We start from the raw sequence: 16,363 nt of genomic DNA on the forward strand, positions 1-16,363 counted from the left end.
AAGAAACTACATCACCAGCTTAAGATTTCTGTTACTTCATTTACATTCGTAAATTACGCTGTGTTAGTATGTTTGTATTTACATTACTATAGTGGCGCGATGTTGTGTCTCTAATTTAGAGTACATGCAATTCAAATGCTCTCTTCGTGTTTTTGTTTACAGACCCATGTCGCACTGTTTTGTGTTTGAAGTATTGCCCCAATGGCTATTCAAGAGACGCGAATAACTGTCAGATATGCAAGTGCAAATTACGTAAGTTACATACCCATTTAATTAAGAGACGTTTACCGGCCTCGGTGGTGTCGAACATTAGGCTGGTAGGTATTGGGTTCGCAGCCCTGTACCGGCTCCCGACCAAAGCGAGTTTTAACGATTCAATGGGTAGGTGTAAGACCACTACACCCCTTTCTATCTCACTGATCACTAACAACTAACAACTAACAACTAAACCACTGTCCTGGACAGACAGTCGAGATAGCTGGGGTGTGTGCCCAGGACAGCGTGCTTGAACCTTAATTGGATATAAGCACGAAAATAAGTTGAAATAAATAAATAAATTAATAAATTAACAATACCGACCTCAATAGTTTAACAGTTAAACCATCGGAAGGATATCTGGAATAATGGGGGTGGGGCACAATCTCTAGTTGGAGATTCACAGCCTTTAGTCTTGGGTGGGCACAAGTCATATTGTTACGTTTATGTACATATAGAGTAGGACCCCTCCCAAAAAAAACACACAAAAAACCCCCATACAGTTTCGTCCTCGAGGTCTAGGGTCTGTCGCTTAAAACATACATTTCTTTACTCTAATATGTTTTCTTTCCAGCACGATGTCCAAAGACTGCCTGCAAAGTTCACTGTCCAAAAGGCTACGTGAGGGACGAAAATGGCTGTCAGATTTGCAAGTGCAAACAACGTGCGTTTTATTACACTTCTAATTCCAATCTGCAAAATTAATACTCCTTTGTTGACAACGCTTAGATTGGCTCAAATAATATAATGTGATTTAAAACATTGACGCCATAAAACCGTAATTGCAATGTGTTGAGTGCGTCGTTAAATGAAATAGTCCTTCTTTCAAATAACGACATTCATACCTGCATGAATTTCAAATGCTTATAAAACAAAATAAATAATTTAGCTATTTTCTTTATTTTGAATAAGTACCGGCCTCGGTTGCGTCGTGGTTACGACATCGGTCTACAGGCTGGTAGGTACTGAGTTCGGATCCCAGTCGAGGCATGGGATTTTTAATCCAGATACCGACTCCAAACCCTGAGTGAGTGCTCCGACCAGTGACGCATAACTGGTTCATGGTTTGTGCTATTCTGCCAGTGGGAAGCGCAAATAAAAGATCCCTTGCTGCTAATCGGAAAGAGTAGCCCATGTAGTGGCGACAGCGAGTTTTCTCTCTCAATATCTGTGTGGTCCTTAACCATATGTCTGACGCCATAAAACCGTAAATTAAATGTGTTGAGTGCGTCGTTAAATAAAACATTTCCTTCTTCTTCTTCTCTCATTCGGCTACCGACGGAAAAAGACGAACCATAAAATGAGGACTCCCCTTATTCCGTGTATTAATTTCCAAAAGAAATTGTTTTATTTGTTATTTCATAATAGTTTATATCATTGAAATAATTATACACCTGGAATTATAAAAAATGAACATGATACTGCTTGACGTTCGTGCAAGTACGAAGCACAGAACCGCTGTACAACCTTATTTATGAACGGCTTCGCGTTAACGTACTACATCGTTCATATATGATGAATGAAAAAAAGACAGAAAGAAATGTTTTATTTAACGACGCACTCAACACATTTTAGTTACGGTTATATGGCGTCAGACATATGGTTAAGGACCACACAGATTTTGAGAGGAAACCCGCTGTCGCCACTACATGGGCTACTCTTTCCGATTAGCAGCAAAGGATCTTTTATTTGCGCATCCCACAGGCAGGGTAGCACAAACCATGGCCTTTGTTGAACCACTTATGGATCACTGGTCGGTGCAAGTGGTTTGCACCTACCCATTAAGCCTTGCGGAGCACTCACACAGGGACATGATGAATGAATGAATGAATGTTTAACGAGACCCCGTCACAAAAATACACATCGGCTATTTGGTTTTAGAAAAGGTAAGTATATGGAAATATTGTATTATTTATATAATTATTTAAAACCACAGTGTAAAGAGCTGTGGGGAAAAGTATAATGCAATACAAACATCAAGGTGAGTATACTTTAAGATTTTATATAGAAATAATAGTGTTTTAAAAAAACTTTAAATACAGTGCTCCCCCATCCCCACATACACCCCACCCATATTTTGGACACATCCGTTAGGAAATTCAGAAACTGTTCAATGGCTTATCTACAAAATCCATTTAGGGGGGCCCAATGGCATGAGGCGAAATGCCAAGGGAACTTTGGGGGAGGTTTGGAGGGGGGATCGTGAAAAAATTAAAATTAATATATAATAATATATATAACTGTCTCAAAATTATTATTATTTTTTTTTTTTGGGGGGGGGGGGGGGGCGGAGGCGGACGTAGATCCGCCTCTGCTATTCCTGAGACAGACATGCTTGAACCTTCAGTTGCTGCATGCATGTGTCATTTGACTGATTATGTCATTTATTTTATATATCAATCATTATACAATTTAAGTCTGATGCCAAAAAAATTATGTGGTTAAATACGACTGTCTGATATATACTCAAAGGCAAAGGTTATTGTGACACACAAAAGACAAGATTAATTGATGATAAGTTTTTAATGCCGTGTATGAAACGTTATAACATGGAAAGAGAAATGTCCGAAGGTATGGAAACGAGCAATAGTCCATGAAAAGGGCGCACATGCCACATACAAATGAGTCACATCACTAGAGGGGTTCCAGAGCGATGTTCACACAGTCAGTAGGGAGTGTGTCCACCTTGATCATTGATACAGGCCTGGCATCGTCGTCTCATTGAGGCCACTAAACGCTGGCGAAAGGGATGGTACGGGCTATAAGGGTTGCTGACTGGAACTTATTTCGCAGATGCATGGCTCGGATCCATGTGTCTTGGCGAGGGGTTGTCACGGGTGGTCGGCCGCTGCGGAGACGGTCCCGGACCTGGTTGTTTTGTTGATATCGTTGCCATAAGTGCCATATGGTGTTTCTGTGGACGTCGAATTGACGTGCGACGTCACGCTGCGAGATCGCAGATTCAAGCATCCCTATGACTCGCCATCTGTCATTTTCACTGAGGCATGGCATGAAGAAATTTAATATCAAACCGTTTAATAATGGTGTTTTTCTGACTTCTGGACTTCTGAAGGCTGCACAGAGTGGCAATGATTTGCGATTGAATGTCTGACCTTTTATGATAAACACTGGACAGCATTTCTCCCGAATATTCCATGTTTCTTGCACAGATCGTGCAATGGCTGCAACAACTGTTTGGTTGCATTTCTTTGAGCGCTTTCATGCACATTTTCTCTAGTTTACATCCATAAATCCATTCACAGATTTATTACTCCAAACAATCCATGTCACAATAACTGTTGCCTTTTAGTATATATTATATGACGGTCAATAAGACTCTTTGATTTCTTTCAGTAAGGGGATGGAATCAGCCCAGTGGTACAGTGCTCGCTTGATGCGTGGTCGATATGGGATCGATCCCCGTCTGTGGTCCACTTTTGGCTATTTCTCGTCCTAGCCAGTGCACCACGACTGGTATAACAAAGGCCGTGGTATGTGCCATCGTGTCTGAGAGATGATGCATATAAAAGATCCCTTGCTACTAATGGAAAAATATAGCGGGTTTCCTCTCTAAGATTGTCAAACTACCAAATGTTTGACATCCAATAGCTACTATTGGGTTTCCCCTATAAAAAAACATAATAATAATACTACTACTACTAATAATAATAATAATAATAATAATAGTAATAGTAATAATAATAAATAAATAAAAACATTACCAAATGTTTGACACCCAATAGCCGATGATTAATAAATCAATGCGCTCTAACGGAGTCGTTAAACAAAAACCTATATAATATTTCAGCAAAATGCAGTCGGAAAGTTTGTCGCAAATCATGTCCTAATGGGTACAAGAGGGATGATGACGGGTGTGAAACGTGCGGCTGCAAGTACGTAAAGAAACGTGAGTAGTGCTACACCATTATTATATACATAGATAGAAAGACAAAAGGACTGAAAGACAGACAGACAGACAGACAGACAGACGGACAGACAGCCTGGAGTTCGTAGGTAATTTTGTCATCAAATAGCCCATGTAGTGGCGACAGCGGGTTTCCTCTCAAAATCTGTGTGGTCCTTAACCATATGTCTGACGCCATATAACCGTAAATAAAATGTGTTGAGTGCGTCGTTAAATAAAACATTTCTTTCTTTTTGTCATCAAGTCATTCATTCATTCATTCATTCATCCTTTCATTCATTCATTTATTCATTCATCCATTCTTTATTTAATTCCTTCGTCCGTTAGTTTGTTCGTTCGTTAATTTATTCGTTCGTTCATTCGTTATTTCCTTTATTCGTTCATTCATTCGTTCGTTCGTTCGTTCGTTAATTAATTAATTAGTTAATTCATCAGTATTTGTTTTCATTCATTCATTCATTCATCCATTCATTCAGTCAGTCATTCAGTCAATCAGATAGTTTAACCCGTATACATATTACATATTATACTGTTATTTATTTGGTGACCGCGGTGGACCCATTGGGCTATTTCTCGTTCCAGCCAGTGCTCCACATCTGGTGTAACAAAGGCCGTGGTATGTACTATCCTGTCTGTGGGTGGGATGGTGCATATAAAAGATATGGTGCTGGTAATCGAAAAGAGTAGCCCATGAAGTGGCGACGTCGGCTTTCCTCTCACAATCTGTGTGGTCCTTAACCATATGTCTGACGCCATATAACCGTAAATAAAATGTGTTGAGTGCGTCGTTAAATAAAACATGTCCTTCCATTTCCTTATTTGGTGATATGTTGTTTAGTTATTATGTGGACATTCATTTATTAATTCGTTTATTCAGTCGGTCGGTCGGTCAGTCAGTCAGTCAGTCAGTCAGTCAGTCACAGTCAGTCAGTCACAGTCAGTCAGTCAGTCAGCCGGTCAGTCAGTCAGTCGGTCAGTCAGTTGGTCAGTTGGTCAGTCGGTCGGTCAGTCAGTCAGTCGGTCGGTCGGTCGGTCGGTCGGTCGGTCGGTAGGTCGGTCGGTCGGTCGGTCAGTCAGTCAGTCGGCCAGTTAGTCAGTCGGCCAGTTAGTCAGTCAGTCAGTCAGTTTAACCCGTATACATATTACACATTATATTGTTACTTTGTTTGTTTACAGGTTGTGCAGTTATTGTTTGTCGAAAGAACTGTCCCGGTGGATATCAGCTAGATGCTAATGGATGCTATGCCTGTGCTTGCAACGCAGGTAACACACGTTTTTGGATATCTACTGTTAAAGCGACAGGCCCTAGTTTTTAAACACTACGGCGCATTTTTCACTATTAAGAGTCGAAGTTGATAATTGAATTCAAACAGTACTTAGATTTCATTGTTTAGATTATCCATTTCCAAACATCCGAATTCTTTTTAGTCATCCTGATTTTTCTATTACCACAATTTGGTCTTTTGTTAACGGTATTTCCCCGTTTCTACGTCACACAGTTTTGTTTAGTTTTTTCTCATCTCAACCAATCCCACGACTGGTATAGCAAACGCAGTGGTAAGTACCGTGCTGTTTGTGCATACGAAACATCCCCTGTAAAGGGTCCTGTCTGAAGACTACGTGCAAATATTAAAGGGACAGACCCTAGTTTTTAAACATTGAAGCATACTTGTCAGTATTAGAGCCGGTTTTCATAATTGAAATGATACATTACATAGATTTCATTGTTTATATTATCCATTTCCGTACAACTGAAGTTTTTAGTATCACGAAATGCATTTTTCATATTTAAAAAAAAAAAAAAAAACCCCCCACAAAAAACACAAACAAAAAACAAAACAAAACAAACGCACGTGCGTCTGAGAAGTAATGGTTATGGAGTCAAATCCTATTATATTTCACTGTGTCAAAGTCACAGACTCTTGTTTTACTCTGTTGATACTTTATTCAATTGTGTTAATCTACAAATCTGTGTCCATTTTCACGGGTTGAAACTAGAGTCTGCACCTTTAACAAATATTTGACCTTCAATAGCTGATGATTATGTAATACACGTCTTATGGTGGAATCGTTGAACAAAAAACCCTATATTTTTAACTTTAGTTTTTTTTTTTTTTCAACAGCCGCCTGTAGTCCCGTTGTCTGTCGCTACCGCTGTATGTCCGGGCACGTGAACAATTCCAAAGGTTGTCCTACTTGCATGTGTGTTCAACGTAAGTTTAATATCGACCTATGTTCTCATTTATAATTTATAGGATATTAAAGGGACACTCCTGAGTTTGCTGCATTGTAAGATGTTTCCGACTAATAAAATATTTCTACGATTAAACTTACACATTAAACATATTTTCTTGTTTAGGATATATGTGTTTCTGGTCGTCTTAATATGTGTAAGAAGCCCAAACTGGATTTTGTCTTCAAATAATTTCGTACGGACGACAAAATAATTTTCAGGAAATAAAATGAAATTTAACCTAGTACAAGTATTAGAACGATCAGATACACGTTTAATATACAGCCACTAATATTTTACGCAGAAAAATATATTTGATATGCAACTACAATCGTTAAAACGTTTCTGTTACTCGATAACATCTTTAAAAATGCAGCAAACTCAAGAATGTCCCTTTAAACGAGCTTCCATTTCGTATCATGTTTATGTCCCGAGTGAAATATTTTTCATTTTTAACGAGCTTTAACGAGTGAGAATAAAAACTATTTCACGAGGGACATAAACATGGTATGAAATGGTAGCGAGTTTAATATCCTATTTATTACCAACAATTGATCTTAATTTATATCACTCAACTCGTTTGGTTGGCGTTCCTGTAAGGTTATAGTGCGCCAATAGATGACGTCATTGTGTGACGTCGAAGTGTTACGACATTTTCAGTAAAAGTGATTTTTTTAATTGGCGTATATCCTGTTTTGATAAAAACAACTCCAAATACCCCCCCCCCCCCCCCCCCCCCCCCCCCCCCGGGATTTACACAATACAATTTCATAAGGATCAATCGCTTTTTGCGGCAAATCAGCGGGCTTGCGATTAGCCCTTACTGACATACAATAATGGCTTTAACTAACAAAAAGAAAGAAAATGGTTTATATCGCGTTTTGCGCCTGGACTCTTCATATACTCTTCAAAAGAAGAAACGCAAAACCACATTGTCGTAACATTTGGAGAATTGATTTAATTATTGAATGGTGAGTCCGATAATTACCAAATGTTGCAGGATTGTTCACAATTCACTCTAGTCCATTGTGAGTAAATGATAGGACACACCACCAAGGTCAAGGTCATCTGGAGTCAATACCGGGTGTGGCCTCCACGTGTGTTGACAACTGCCTGGCACCGCCTGCCCATTGAAGCAACCAGAGTACGGATGACGTCCCGGGGGATGGTGGCCCACTCGGCCTGCAAGGCTGCTGCCAGCTCGGGCAGGGTCTGGGGCTGTGGTTGTCGCTGTCGGAGGCGTCGGTCCAACTCGTCCCATAGATGCTCAATTGGGTTCAAATCCGGTGATATCGATGGCCAAGGAAGGACATTAATGTTGTTGTTCTGTAGGAAAGCCGTGCTGTGTGAGGCCTGGCGTTGTCATGTTGGAACACATGCGTTGGCGTTGGCCATAACTGGAACGATGTGTGGCCGGAGGATCTGGTCAATGTAGCCTTGTGCATTCAGGTTGCCCTGCACGTGGACCAGGTCAGTTCTGCCAGTGTGTGAGATGGCTGCCCACACCATGACACTACCCCCGCCGAATCTGTCCACTTCCTGCACGCAGTTTGCCGCATAACGTTCACCACGACGCCTATACACGCGACATCTTCCATCATGACGTCGGAGCAGAAATCGGGACTCGTCACTGAACCACACCTGTCTCCATCGCAGTTGAGGCCATTGTCGATGAATCTGGCACCACTGCAGTCGGAGTCGACGGTGTTGTGGTGTTAAGATGACACCTCGAACTGGACGTCTGGCACGAATTCCTACCTCACGTAGGCGGTTCCGTACGGTCTGGTCGGATATCCTGCGCAAACCTGGTATTGCTGCGGCTGTGGAGGTGGCAGTAGTCAATCGTTCCCGAAGGTGGCGTACCCGGATGTAGCGGTCCTGCCCGGGGGTAGTGACCCGTGGTCGACCGGATCTAGGGAGGTCACGTGTTGATCCATGTTGCTGGTAACGGTCCCACAGTCTGGAGATGGTGCTTGGGGACACATGGAATGCCCTGGCAACGGCCGTTCTGGATTCGCCTGCGTCTAGTCGGCCGATGGCATTGTTTCTCTGCGGTTCACTGAGACGTGGCATGTCCTGGATTGTCAACTGTCGGCCAGATACAGAGGCCAGGCAAGCGAACACCCTGCACTTTTATACTGTCGGTGTTCATGTTGCACGTGCAGACAACGCACGTGCAGTGGTGACATGGTTTGCACGTGGCTGCGTTTTTGCGAATATTCACATTTTGGAACTTTATTGTACAGTAGCTGCGTTTTATCGAATGTAACCGTGGGAATGTGTTTGGGACATGCAATGACCTTATATTCACAAAGCATGAACCGGTAGGAAACATAAAATCGGAGTTATAACCCATTTGTACCCTTTTGCGTTTCTTTTTTTGAAGAGTATATATACCAGTATATATATATTAACCATATGTGTAATAAATTATATTATTACCCCAGTGGTCATAACGGAGAAACAATTTTTCATATTTTCTCAGTGAGAAATGTTCTGCATTGGTTTAATGAACAATACCATGGGACGATTTGACGCTTACAAACCAATGGACACGTCGGTACTAAAGATGGCAATATCTCGATTTGGTACACACACAAAATGACGTCATGTAATTTAAAAATTCGCTATTACGTCTCTATTTTCATTTTTAAATTTTTGTAATAAAATGTTATTCTACTGCAATTCATTACATATTTTTAAACTGAAAACCCCCCAGAACTTTTGTTTTTGGAATTATCTATGAACGTGATTAAAATACAAAGTTAAAGCAATACTCAGAAGAGTTTGTTCGCAACGCTTCTATATAGGCTACATACAAAGAGAATAACTAGTTAATGACGTCGAATATCTGCTTTATCATCACCAACATCAACATCACCATCACCATCATCATCACAATCATCACTATCACTACCATCGCCGCCATCATGTCCTCTACAACCATCTAACAATTTTCTGTTTTAAAACTTTGTTGTTTTTTTATCATTCAGCGAGAACGTGTCCTATTCGGTACTGCCCTCGCGTGCACTGTAAGGACGGACGGGAGACTGACAAGTGGGGGTGCCAGACCTGTAGATGCAGGAAGTCTCTCAGGGTTTCCTTTTACCCTAGAAGACATAGCATGCTTCTGAGACACGCTTTCCTCCTTGGATCCGACGACCTCTTGGACGCTCTAACTGACGGAACGCCATTCGACTGATCCTGAAGATGTTACCTAAATAGCAAACGAATCTCCAGATAGAAGGGGAAAAGGATGTATATATATTTTTTTATGGAGAAGCATTTCGGAGCATCATTGGAAATAGACTGCTGTCTAATTGAACCCTATCTTACCTACCTATCACTGTGACGTTAGTATGTCGTCAGTAGATCTGACAAAAGCCGATGTTATATCATGTTAATGCAGATCATATGTAATAATTTTTTCAAATGTAATAATACGAAATATTTTTCTGTCCCGGGTAGGGTCACTGGCAATACAAAAACGGGACCCGGCACAGACATGCTCGAAACTCTAGTGGTGTATGAGCATGTTAAAAATATTGGACATGAACTTAGATCACGGCATAGCTCGAGTTTTCTCTATCGGTAAACTGTTGGGTTTTTTTTTTTAAATGTAATAATACGGCTAGAATGCACTCTAGATAACATATTGACAATTTGTGACTATAAAACGGTCTGCAAATACTATGTCTAAAATGTATCTATGTTCTTAAATCTGACGCACGGGATCTTTTCGTTATCACTTGCGGGTTTACTCATAACATTAAAACTCACATACTAGCGACTAACACAAACGTCATAGGAAGAAAGCCGAAACCACTATCCAGAACCTATCGACTTTGTGTTTTGGTTGCGGTTATCGGGTTTCTTCTTGCGGAGACTGTACTAGTCAGAAAGATACACGTTTAATATTACGAGTGAACTCCTGAGTAATCAAACTAAAGATCTATGGATATTTTAGACACAGTGCTTGGCGATCCGTTGGTCGTCGGAAACTTCTAAATTGTCACTTGTTAACACTAAGCCCACTATGTCCAGTTTATCATATATTTCTTGGACGTTAAATGAGCTTCCATTTCGTATCATGTTTGTGCCCCGAGTGAGCTTTAGCGAGTGAAAATGAAAATTATTTCACGAAGGACATAACTATGATATGCAATGGTATCGAGCCATAATCGATTTTAATTTATATCACTGATCTGGTTTGGATGACGTTCTGGTAAGGTTGCAGTGCAGAAATCGATGACGTCATTGTATGACGTCGAAGTGAGTCATAACACTTTGATATGAACTGATATAATATGTTATTCATTTGGGTAATAAGAACAGAATACGGTTAGAGGATAGTCGAGCTTTTCTTTCTTTTAAATTAGCTTCGTGCTTATATCCAATTAAGGTTCAAGCACGCTATCCTGGACACACACTTCAGCTATCTGGGCTGTCTGTCCAGGACAGTAGGTTAGTTGTTAGTGGTTAGTGAGAGAGTAAAGGGTTTAGTGGTCTTACGCCTACCCATTGAGTCGTTAAAACTCGTTCTGGGTGGGAGCCGGTGATGGGCTACGAACCCTGTACCTACCAGCCTTATGTCCGATGACCTAACCACGACACCACCGAGGCTAACCACTGTAGCTGTATAGTCTCGGTAACATCCGGTTTCAAACTGAGAGCATCGATAACCTAGATCGCTCCGATGTGGCATACTTATTACTTAATGTTCAGATTCTCGTGTTTTATAAGCATAGACCACGGTACTTAAGATGTTTTAATAAATATATTAAACTGTATGTCAGTTGTTTATTTTGTTGTTGAAGCATATGTGACAGTTGACGTAGCCAGGGCTGTATTGGCCTCAGATTACAGTTATCTTCCCATTCGGTTGTCCAATGTGTCTCCCAGGCAGGCAAAGGTACATACAAACATCCACGGACCTGCTGATATTAATAAAAATGTTATAGCCACTAAGGCTATATAGAAACATATATCGAAATTAATTGTGGTCTGAGGCCTATTCAGACAGACCGAGCGGAAACACGTCCCCATGACTGGTTTATGCGCTTCACGGTAACCCAAATGGCCAGTGACTCAAGCGTAGAAGGTACACCGTTCGTATCTCAAGTGGAGAGTATTATGTTTTCCATTGGGCTATTTCTCGTCCCAGCCAGTCCTCCACAACTGGTGTAACAAAGGCCGTGGCATGTACTATCCTGTCTGTGTAAAAAAATAATTATTGATAAATTGGAAATGATAGATTTAATAGATCCTTTCAGAGAACTTTATCCTAATCGTAGAAGGTATACTTGGAAAAAAAGACTCCTTTAAAACAAGCTAGACTCGATTTCTTTCTAATGTCCAATAATTTGATTTCAATGGTAGAAAAGGTTATAGTGGAAAATATTTATCGTTCTGACCATTCAGCAGTAGTTTTAAATATAAAGTTAATTCAAATAAAAAAGGGTCCAGGACTTTTTAACTTCCAGGAAGTTTAATAATTCATTACTTAGAGATACAGAATATTGTAAGGTGGTGAACGAAACCAAATCAAAAATAATACGGCAGTATGCCGTCCCTATATACAATTATGAAATCTTAGATTCTATACCAAAAGATGAAATTTAGTTTTCCATAGATAGTCAACTTTTCTTGGAAATGTCATTGATGGAAATAAGAGGCAAAACTATATCATTTTCAGTTTTTAAGAAAAACAATCGTGATGAACTGGAAACAAAATTATGTGATGAAATTAAATTATTAGAAGATGAAAAGATGATTGATTTAGAACAGATTGGATCAAAAAAGTTTGAATTACAAGATCTAAGAAAACAAAAACTTAAAGGACATTATATAAGGTCAAGAACAAAATGGATCGAAGAGGGCGAAAAACCAACAAAATATGTTTGTAATTTAGATTCCAGAAACTACTTTAGTAAACTAATTTCAAAAATAAAACTAGAACATAGAACAATAGTTAAAGATCAGGAAGAAATCCTAAAAGAAACTAAAGTGTTTCACCAAAACCTCTACTCAACTAATAATGATATTATGGAAACACTTGCAAATTATAATTTTAATATCCTGACAAACGAAGATGCAGAAACATTAGAGGGGGAAATAATACACTCGAAAGTATTAACGTGTCTTAAAAATATGAAAAGTGATAAGAGTCCTGTTTCGGTATCCCGAAACCAAAAAAAACCTAAAGTTTTTCTAAAAAACTGGCGACCAATAACTTTCCTAAACTGTACATATAAACTGGCTTCAGGTTGTATTGCAAATCGAATAAAAAAGGTTCTTGATAAAATAATAATTAAAGGAAGGTACATTGGTGAAAACATTAGATTAATTTACGATATTATGCATTATACCGAAGAACAAGATAGCCCTGGTTTACTATTATTAATCGATTTCGAAACAGCTTTTGATTCAATATCTTGGTCATTTATCAATAAAACCTCAGACATTTTTAACTTCAAAACATCAATGAAAGCCTGGATTAAAACACTATATAGTAACTCGTTATCAGAGCCATTTAAACTAGAAAGGGGCTGTAGACAAGGCAATCCTTTGTCTCCTTATATATTTATTTTATGTGCTGAAATCCTCGCTATCATAGTAAAAAACTCCAATAATATAAAAGGTATCACTATAGATAGTGAAAAATATTTAATATCGCAATATGCAGACGACACAAGTTTTATTTTAGATGGCTCTCCTGAGTCCCTGCAGGGTGTTCTATCTATCCTAGATTATTATGCACAAATATCTGGCCTCAAAATTAACTACACCAAATCAAAAGCTATTTGGATAGGTGGCAAGAAATGTTCAAATGAAGTTTATCATCACACTCGATGGAAACTAGAATGGGGCAGTATACAGTTTAACCTTCTCGGTATTAACTTTTCCATTAACCTAGAAGAAATTATTGATTTAAATTATAATCCCAAGATTATCGAAATACAAACATTAATGAAGCTATGGTCTATCAGAAAACTTACTGTTTTCGGAAGAATTACAGTCCTGAAAACGTTATTAGTTCCTAAACTAACACACCTACTGAAAACATTACCAACTCCAAGCGAACGTTTGCTAAAACATATAAATATAATATTTTTCCAATTTATTTGGAATAACGGCCGTGAACAACTTAAAAGAAACTTAATAACGCAAGAATATAAAAAAATGGTGGCATCAAAATGATAAACATAAATAATTTTATGACCGCTTTGAAAAGTTCGTGGATCCGCCAGATATTTTTAAATAACCCAAAATGGACCATTTTGTTCGAAGCTTCTACAAATATATCAACACGTGATTTAATTATATATGGCGACCATTTTCTATATTGTAAAAAAGTTCAATAAAAAAAAAACATTTTGGAGAGACACATTGGTTAGTTGGTTAATGATACAAGAAAAACAAATTCCAGGAAACGTAGATGATATTCTCCAGATCAATATCTGGTTGAACAGTAAAATAGGTACAAATAAAAAACCATTTATACTAAAACGATATATCTCAAAAGGTATTATCTTTATTGACGATTTTTTGAAAGAACAAGGAGACTTTATAACATATGAACAGTTCATAGAGAAATACGACATAATTAACAATTTTCTGGAATATGCTTCATTGGTCAGTGCTATAAAATCATTCATTTACAACTTAGATAATTTAAATGATGACGTTTTATAGCATTACAAAATCATGTTCTTCCATATAACTTAAAGGTTTTGTTCAAAGATCAAAAAGGTTGCAAACATATATATGATTTACTGAACGCTCAAACCACCATTCCAAAATCACAAATAAAATATTCTAAAGAAGGATATATCTATGATATATATGATTGGGAAAAATATTACATTCTACCCTTTAGATCTGTCAAAAGCACAACATTATCTTGGTTTCAGTATAAAATCATACACAGAATTGTTACAACTAACAAATTGCTAAATATGATTAATTATATTGATTCCAGTGCCTATAGTGTTTGCAACAAATCACCTGAAACCATACAACACCTTGTATTTGAATGTAGTTTAGTACATTGTGTGTGGGAAGCAATAGAAGAATGGATAAGAAATGAAACTTGAATTAATATTACTCTAAGCAGAGACATAGTTATGTTAGGCATGATCAACAACGAAAAAGGTGATTTTGTAAATCGGCTGACTATCAACATAAAATATTATATTTACAGTATGAAAATACAAAAAAGAAATTGCCGCGAAAAATATTCTACAAAAAAGTTTGAAATAGAAAAATATATGTATTACAAAAATTGCAACTATGAAGCATTTCATAAGCAATGGCCACCCTATAAAACACTATTTGAAAGAATGTTTTAATTTAAAAATAATGCTTTGAAAGTTCACTTGGAAATAGAGTACTAATTAAAATGTCATTCTCTAATACGCTCTCAATATCCCCACAACTTCTTTATACTTATCTACTGCTGTTGCACCCTCTCTCTCTCTCTCTCTCTCTCTCTCTCTCTCTCTCTCTCTCTCTCTCTCTCTCTCTCTCTCTCTCTCTCTCTCTCTCTCTCTCTCTCTCTCTCTCTCTTTCTGTCTTATAAATATCATAGAAAACATTAACATATTTAAATAGCATATTTTGTTGAGACACTATTGTTTAAATATGTACTTTGTAAGGCAGTGACCACGGCTCCCCAACCTGTTCACTGCCTATGTTCTGGGGGCAATACATCTTTTTGTTGTAAAAAAAATAAAATAATAATAATAATAATAATAATAATAAAAAAAGAAAGAAAACAAAGTTCGAAAACGTCAGCGAAACGTTTGCTGACTGAACTTGGGGCAGGATTTTATATTTAGGGGCACCCACATTCATTCATTCATGCACTCATCCTTTAGTTAATTAATTAATTAATTAATTTAGTGTTGTTTCAATATTAATTTGACACAGATGCCCGTAGTATAATATATGAATATTTGCCATATCATATGGGTTTCTTTTTAAACGATTAAAGAAAGAGATACGACTGACCAAATTTTTGTACTGAATATCTGTGTGCATGTAGTATAAAGGTACCAGCAATTGTTATAATTGTACACACACATTGTTAGGCATTCACCGTAGGAGCAGTTCTCGTACTAAGGATCAAGGTAAGCCATTTGTTGTAATAGTTAGCATTTTCCATTGAAATTTTGTGTACCTGTTCTTTTCAGTTTAGACATTTATTATTATCTGTAGTTCTCTGTATTTTTGCAAGTGCATATATTTTAGTGTGTTACGCTGTCTAGTGCATAATAACCAGCCTATCTATTGTATACTGTACCAAACATTTAGATTAAAACCCAATCGAAATGGAAGCCACTAACACCCAATTCCATAGTTAGCCAGGTAGCCGGGCCTAGCCCACCACAAACCGAGAATATGAATGGTCTTATACCAAATGTAGAAACCTTGTTAGACATGACGGACACACCTAGATTCCCCCTCCCCCCCCCACCTACCCCAACCCCAATGACTAGGACCACGGCCACCCAACCACGGGCGGCCGCCTTGGAGGCCTGTCCAGTCGGTGCGGTTACGTACCAAATAGACGAGAATGTGGAATTCGTTCCAACCTGTCCCAAACTTAGGGCCGCTGACTTAGCCATCAAGCTAGCGCTTAACTCCGCTACTAAGTTAGGAAAGCTCAACACCCCACGGAGCTCTACCAAACGTAGAGGCTCCCCCGATCTAGCAGTAGATATAAGCTCCGATGAGGAAAGTGATAGTGATGGAGAAGCAGATGTAGAAACGGTTAACCCTGAGATCAAAATCAGTAACCAATTCCAACCACTAGCCAAGAAAAACCCACAGTTTAGGGCAGTTAAACGGGCAAGGAGATCTAGTAAACATGGCGCATCACCGATGCCCAACAAATTAGTTGGAATTAGAAAAGTCCTATTTAATCAGACCAACCCAACTCTTTACCA

The 16,363-nt window shown here is 38.5% G+C and overlaps 1 protein-coding gene across 1 annotated transcript in view; it reads left to right on the forward strand.

Annotated features, from left to right (window-relative positions):
* The window catches only part of LOC121373037 (cysteine-rich motor neuron 1 protein-like), a 62,450-nt gene extending 51,554 nt beyond the window's left edge, over window positions 1-10,896 (forward strand). Inside the window, exons 26-31 of the mRNA XM_041499480.1 lie at window positions 163-252; window positions 830-919; window positions 4,064-4,162; window positions 5,357-5,443; window positions 6,304-6,393; window positions 9,407-10,896. Coding sequence (XP_041355414.1) covers window positions 163-252; window positions 830-919; window positions 4,064-4,162; window positions 5,357-5,443; window positions 6,304-6,393; window positions 9,407-9,615 — 665 coding nt within the window. The 3' untranslated portion in view covers window positions 9,616-10,896. The remainder of the gene's footprint in view (window positions 1-162; window positions 253-829; window positions 920-4,063; window positions 4,163-5,356; window positions 5,444-6,303; window positions 6,394-9,406) is intronic.
* Window positions 10,897-16,363: the final 5,467 nt, after the last annotated feature.

Source organism: Gigantopelta aegis, chromosome 5, assembly GCF_016097555.1.
Source record: "Gigantopelta aegis isolate Gae_Host chromosome 5, Gae_host_genome, whole genome shotgun sequence".
NCBI lineage: Eukaryota > Metazoa > Mollusca > Gastropoda > Neomphalida > Peltospiridae > Gigantopelta > Gigantopelta aegis.